Source organism: Cnephaeus nilssonii (assembly GCF_951640355.1).
Source record: "Cnephaeus nilssonii genome assembly, chromosome: 22".
In the NCBI taxonomy this organism is placed as follows: Eukaryota; Metazoa; Chordata; class Mammalia; order Chiroptera; family Vespertilionidae; genus Cnephaeus; species Cnephaeus nilssonii.
In genome coordinates, this window is record NC_137093.1 from 29,125,018 (window position 1) to 29,131,691 (window position 6,674).

General features: G+C 63.2%; 1 protein-coding gene across 6 annotated transcripts; it reads left to right on the top strand.

The window, feature by feature from the left end:
- Positions 1–2,255: 2,255 nt before the first annotated feature.
- On the top strand, positions 2,256–5,834 carry P2RX2 (purinergic receptor P2X 2; the record flags this gene model as incomplete). Of its 6 annotated transcripts, XM_079762321.1 has the most annotated exons (12): positions 2,256–2,450; positions 2,647–2,782; positions 2,868–2,939; positions 3,021–3,096; positions 3,169–3,265; positions 3,392–3,472; positions 3,577–3,715; positions 3,984–4,114; positions 4,304–4,394; positions 4,483–4,548; positions 4,639–4,716; positions 4,900–5,834. In XM_079762321.1, 12 exons carry the CDS (start codon positions 2,275–2,277, stop codon positions 5,002–5,004), a joined length of 1,248 nt encoding a protein of 415 aa, XP_079618447.1. In that variant the 3' UTR covers positions 5,005–5,834. The 6 variants fall into 6 exon arrangements, with proteins under 6 accessions (XP_079618447.1, XP_079618446.1, XP_079618445.1 ...); XM_079762320.1 differs by having other exon boundaries at positions 4,483–4,716; XM_079762319.1 differs by having other exon boundaries at positions 4,639–5,834.
- Between the last annotated feature and the right edge of the window lie 840 nt (positions 5,835–6,674).

Below are 6,674 nucleotides of genomic sequence, written 5' to 3' on the forward strand. Positions count from 1 at the left end.
CCTAGAGGAGGGCCCTATGGGGTCAAGAGTGTTTCAGCCGCAGAACAGGATCAGAGAGTTTGAGAAAGTGGACACCAGGCGGGACAGGCTGAGCGGCTGGCGGGGAGGGAGCCGGGAGCCGCGAGGCAGCAGCCCGGGAGGAGGCGGCTCGGTGTTGATGGCTGGGAGCCCGGAGGAGACCTGGGGTCCGGAGGGTTCGGTTTAGCCAGGGCCTCGCAAAGCACCTCAAAACTCAGTGGCACGAAAGGGCATTTTGCTGTCTCTCGGGGCTCACGGGCAGCTGTCACTCAGAGGAGTCGCTGGGCAGCGGCCTCGGATGGCAGCGGGCTGACTGTCCCCGAGGCTTTGGACAAGCACGGGCCGGAGCCTGGGGTGGCAACACCCGCCCGCGCGGCTGGCTGCCCCAGAACCCGTGCCGGAGTCCCAGCAGGACCTGAGAGGCTGTGGCCAGCCCAGGAGGCACAGCCTCACCCCCCCCCCCCGCCGCCCCCAATCGGCCAGGGTGGGCGGGGAGGAGACACGAAGTTACCTGAGCTCGGGCTGAATGCCTGAGCCGTCAGCTGAAACCCCAGGAGCGGACAGTATCACCGGGACAGGGACAGCGTGTAGGTGAGGAGAGGAGGGGCCGCCCCGGGGTTTGGGGTTTCTTTTCGGCAGGGGTGCCAGGAGGAGATGTTCTAAAATTAGATCCTGGTGATGTTTGCAGAGCCCTGTGAATATACCAGAGACAACACGCTGTACATCCTGAGCGGTACAGCCTGTTGTATCTCAATAAAGCTCTTTAGCAAAGGAAATCTAGTTGAACTTTTACCGAAAACTTTGATTTTAGGTTGTTATTTATAAATAATTTTTTATTCTCTCCTTGCCAGAGAGTAACAGTTCCTTTTAACCAAAGGTTTTAGAATTCAATGGACTAACTTTTTTTTTTTGCTTGTAAAATGCCTTTTTAAATAAAGAGCCATGATTAGCTGCGGTCACAAATTTGCATTAGTAGTTTCCACTCGATTTCTCAGATTTCCTGCCAGCCGGTGGCGAGACGCCTGATCTAAACCTCCATCCGGTGTGTGCGCTCCCCGAAACCGATCCAGCACAGGCTGCGCCCTGGGTTTGGGGAGCTCCTTGAATTCTGGCGAGTGCACCCCCATAAACAAGGCTACCTCGTCGGGGACGCTCTTAAGCTCTCCTGTGGCCCAACCCATATCCCTAAGGACACAGGCAGAAAGTCCATCTCAAACGATGAAAGAAATTAAATTCTATCCTTTCTTCCTGGAAAAGATAAGGAGAAAACACTGCGGGTATTCAGGAGAGGAAATGCCTGCAGGCGGCCGGCAGGGCGGCGCTCCGCCCCCGGAAAGGTGACGGCGGGCAGGGCCGTGCGGGCTTCTCTGTGTCCCAGGAATTCAAAGACTTTTGGCCCAGCCTTCTGGGCGCGAACCTCTTTCTGTTGTTAATTCTCATCAGAGGATGTTCTTCCATGGTTTTTAGGGAGGGAGGGGGGAGGGAGGGAAGAAGGGAGGGAGGGAGGGAGGGAGGGAGGAGGGAGGAAAAGATCGTGGTTGGGTGGCTGCCTCCTGGGGTGGGGATGGAACCTGCAACCCAGGTCCGTGCCCTTGACCGGAATCAAGCCCAAGACCCTTCGGTGTGGGCCGATGCTCTGACCACTGAGCCCACCAGCCAGGGCAGCGTGGTGCCTTTTTATCTATTATTATTTTTAAATATATTTTTATTAATTTCAGAGAGGAAGGGAGCGGGAGAGAGATGGAAACATCCATGATGAGAGAGAGTCATGGATCGGCTGCCTCCTGCACGTCCCACACTGGGGATCGAGCCCGCAACCCGGGCCTGTGCCCTTGACCCAGTCGAACCCGGGACCCTTCGGTCCAAGGCCGACTCTACCCACTGGGCGCACCGGCATCAGAAAGGACTGCCCTTGAGCTCAGTTCTCGCTGCGAAGCGGACGCCGGTGGAGACGCGGAGGGAGGCGTGTGCTGCCCACGTCCCGCGCCCCATCTTCAGACCCGTGTCCTCCCCAGGGGCGCCCTCCCCCGCCTCCCCCGCCGGGAGCCCCCGCTCTGGGTCCACCTGTGACACCGGCCAGGTGCGCCGGGCGTCCAGGCCCCGCAGCCGCAGCCCCGGGGACCCCGACTTGGGGCGGGAACGGGGCGGGGCGGGGCGGGAGAGACCACGCCCTGGAGGCCGCCCCCGCCCCCGCCCCCGCCCCCGCGGAGCGCGGCGCCCGACAGCTGCCGGGCAGCGGTTCCCCGCGGCGGGGCCATGGCGGCGGCGGAGCCCAAGCCCCCGGCGGGTGCGGCCGCGGCCCGGCGCCTGGCCCGGAGCTGCTGGTCCGCCTTCTGGGACTACGAGACGCCCAAGGTGATCGTGGTGCGGAACCGGCGCCTGGGCGTCGTGTACCGCGTGGTGCAGCTGCTCATCCTGCTCTACTTCGTGTGGTGGGTGCGCGCGGCGGGGTCCCCGGGCCGGGGCCGGGGTCCAGGGAGGGGGCGAGGGGCCCCGGGGCCCGGCGGGCGCGGGAGGAACGCAGGGTCCCTGGGGCGAAGAGGACGCAGGGTCCCCGGAGCATGGAGAGGGGGAGGCGGGCAGGACGCGGGGCCCCGGACGCCCCCAGAGCTGGCTGGGTCCCCACAGGTACGTGTTCATCGTGCAGAAGAGCTACCAGGACCGGGAGACGGGCCCGGAGAGCTCGGTCATCACCAAGGTCAAGGGCATCACCTCCTCGGAGCACAAAGTGTGGGACGTGGAGGAATACGTGAAGCCCCCCGAGGTGCGCCCCGCCCCGGCCCGGCGGGTGGGACCGAGGCAGGCGGGGAGCCGCCGGAAGGGCCAACGTCCCTTCTTTCTGAGCCCAGGGAGGCAGCGTGTTCAGCATCATCACCAGGATCGAGGTCACCCCCTCCCAGGCCCAGGGCACCTGTCCGGAGGTGAGGCCGGCGCGGGGGCGGGGCGGGTGCTGCCCCTGGCGGGAGGGTGTCCAGCCCCTGACGGAGCTCTCTCCTCCCTAGAGTGTGAGGGTCACCAACGCCACCTGCAGCTCGGACGAGGACTGCGTGGCCGGGGAGCTGGACATGCTGGGGAACGGTCGGTGTGCGTCTGGGGCGGTGGGGGTGTGGGGCCAGGGCGCCCTCTCCACCTGAGCGCCTGTGCCCGCAGGTGTTCGGACGGGGCGCTGTGTACCCTATTATTACGGGGCCTCCAAGACCTGTGAGGTGTCCGGCTGGTGCCCCGTGGAAGATGGGGCCTCCGTCAGGTGCGCCCCACCCACCTGGGACCCAGGTCCACCCTGCTCCTCCCTCCTCAGGGTGTGTGTGTGGGGGTGGGGACAGTGCGGCTGCGGAGGGTGGGGATACTAAACACATGCAGTCTGTCTCCTCAGCCAGTTTCTTGGTAAGATGGCCCCCAATTTCACCATCCTCATCAAGAACAGCATCCACTACCCCAAGTTCCAGTTCTCCAAGTAAGAGCCTTCGGGTGGGAGAGCCTTCGGGTGGGAGAGGGGCCGGGCAGGGGAGGAAGCTGCCTCCTGGGGATGCCCCACCCACCTGCGCCTGGCGTCCTCAGGGGCAACATTGAGATGCGGAAGGACGGCTACCTGAAGCACTGCCTGTTCGACGAGGTGTCCCACCTGTACTGCCCCATCTTCAGGCTGGGCTTCATCGTGGAGCGGGCGGGGGAGAACTTCACGGAGCTGGCCCGCACGGTGAGGGAGGCGCCTGGCCAGCCGGCCCTGCTCGCAGAGGATCGGCGCCCCATCTGGCCCTGCATGGCTCCTGCTAAACCACTGACTGGTCATACAGGCAGCCCCTCTTCCCCTCCTGCCCCAGAAGTGGGTGCTCACCAAGCCCCCCGGTTCTCAGCCCCGAGCTGCCCCACCATGTGCACCCCAGGCACCGCCTCAGGGTGGGACCCCAGGGCTAAGGGTCCCGTGTGCCCGCCCTGACCCCATCTCTGGGCCCACTTCTGGGCAGGGTGGTGTCATTGGGGTCATTATCAACTGGGACTGTGACCTGGACCTGTCGGCGTCCAACTGCAACCCCAAGTACTCCTTCCGGAGACTCGACCCCAAGCACACCCCGGCCTCCTCTGGCTACAACTTCAGGTACGTGGGCCCTGGGACACCTGGGTCCTCACCCAGCTGCGTGGTGGCTTGGGAGCAGACAAGGAGGGGCCAGTCTCGGTGCTGCCCCCCTCGGGCCACAGGCACGCCCACCACCAGGTCCTCAGGGTTGGGCAGCAGGGCTCGGCGTCTGGCCTTCCAGTTTCAGGTTCTGACGTCCTTCCACCCCAGGTTTGCCAAGTATTACAAGATAAACGGCAGCACCACCCGCACCCTCATCAAGGCCTACGGGATCCGCATTGACGTCATCGTGCACGGACAGGTAAGCCAGCCGGCCCTACTTACTGGGGTTCGGGTGTTCCCACCCCACGACCTACACCTGCTGGTCTGAGGCAGCCTCCTCTCCCCAGGCAGGCAAGTTCAGCCTGATTCCCACCATCATTAACCTGGCCACAGCGCTGACCTCCATCGGGGTGGTAAGGAGCACGCGCTGGGGTCTGGGCACGCGTGTGTGCGTGTGGTGGTGGGGGGTTAGGCCAAGCCCTCACATGCTTTGCTGGCCACAGGGCTCCTTCCTGTGTGACTGGATCTTGCTAACATTCATGAACAAAAACAAAGTCTACAGCCACAAGAAATTCGACAAGGTGTGTACGCCACAGCACTCCCCAGGTAGCTGGCCTGTGACCCTGGCCCTTGTTTTGGGCCAGGCCCCTCCGCCCCCCTGTGCCTGCTCCACAGACCCAGGCAGACCACAGGATGAGGGGCAGAGCCAGGCCCAGGCTGTCCCACCATCACGGCCTGGTCCCACCTCTGCCCCATCTGAGCAGATGGTGGACACTCCCGATCGGGGTGCAGGACCAGGGCCTCAGGCCTCGGCGCCTCCCCAGCAGGACTCCACGCTCACAGACCCCCGAGGCTTAGCCCAGCTCTGAGCCCCCTCCACCCCTCACACTGCAAAGGCTGGCCTGAAGCAGGTGGGACCAGCATGGAGAGCCCATCCCTGCCCACACATGCCTCCTCACAGCTGGGAACCAAAGGGCCCCATGCAACTGGGCAGTGGGCTGAAAGGGGGTAGCACCCTGCTCCCAGCTGCCCCCTTCCCCCCAGATCCTCATCCCTCCGCCCACACCCGCTGCCGGGCTCCTAGCCAAGAAACCACGTCCAGAATCCAATAAACCTGTGACCAGTACCACCGTGCCCTGTGTTTTGGGAAAAGAGTGTGGAGGCCCTGAAGACAAATATACAGCAGTGGGTCCCTGTGCAGGGGCTGCAGGTACAGGACCCAGGCTCCCGGCTGCCCTCTAGTCCAGCCTGGTCCCGGCACATCTGACCAGGGCCAACGGGGGTGGGGGTGGGGGGCAGGCTGAGTGCATGATGACCCTGCCTTGTCTCAGCACTGCCCTGGTCAGTGCCTTCACCAGCTTCCTCAGGGGTCACCCCAGGCCCCCAAATAAGGGAAAGGATAGCAAGGAGGATGGCAGCCAGGAGGCAGGGGAGGAGTGGTACCCAAGGAAAGCTGCTGGGCTGCTATTTGGTGTGGCGAGTGGGTGGGCAGGGCAGGAGCCAGCACTAGCCTGGCCAGGCCTGTGGGTAACCTGGCTCCTGTGTCCTCAGATACAACTCATTACATTGAGCAGACCAGCAGTTTGGCTGGACATGGTTTCTCTAGCAACAGTGGTGGCAAGCACCTTACACAGACCTCACCAGTGGTTCCATCACTCCCAAGCTCAAGGGGAGGGAGGGTTCAGACCATACCAACCCTGGGGCCAAGTCTGAATGACCTTCCCACCTGCCTACACCCGACTGTTGGGCTTGCCCCACTAGCTGCAGCCAGCAAACGCTCCATTTGACCTCACCCGGCCACCTCCAGCATCCCCCCCGCCCCCGACACTGGCTGCACAGGTCACCCAAATGCCTGACACCCATGGGTCTGGCTCACAGATGTCCAGCTCTAGTTTCGGAGAAACTGGCTTTTCCAGTCAGGGCTGGACTGCAAGCTCAAGAACCAGGGCCAGGGGCTCAGGTTTCCCAAGCAGAGTGACCAAGGCCTAGCACCCCAAATGCCCCCACCCAAGCTGACCTCCAAGACACAGCCGGGAGCTGCAGAAACCAGGGTGCCCAGGGCCCATCCTGCTGCAGGGACAAGCGTGCATTGTCTAGGGTGCTGCTGTGGGCCAGACCCCACCTCCCCCTGCATGTCTGTCTCCAGCATCATTACCAGGAAGCCGTTAGGCGCCCCCCCCCCCCCCCCCCGGCCCTAATTTGATTTGATCTCCATTTGGGGCTGACGTGGGCTCCATCCACCTTCCAGCCAGCGTCAGGTTTCTCCTGGCCATTGGGCCTGGCCCAGCTGGGCGGGTGGTACCCAGAGGCCAAGGCTGGCGCGCAGACAGATGCCAGCCGTTCAGCCTTCCTTCCTCCCAGAGACGGAGAAGCAGTGGGCAAACATATAGCACACGCTTCAACAGAAATTAGCTGGTCAGGACCAAGTTAAACCAGGCTGCGAGGCCCCCGCCCTCCCATGAGCCCACCATTCGAGGTTTCTGAATTTGCCACCTCACCAACTGGCCGTTTTTGTTTTTTTATATTGCGTGGGTGGGTT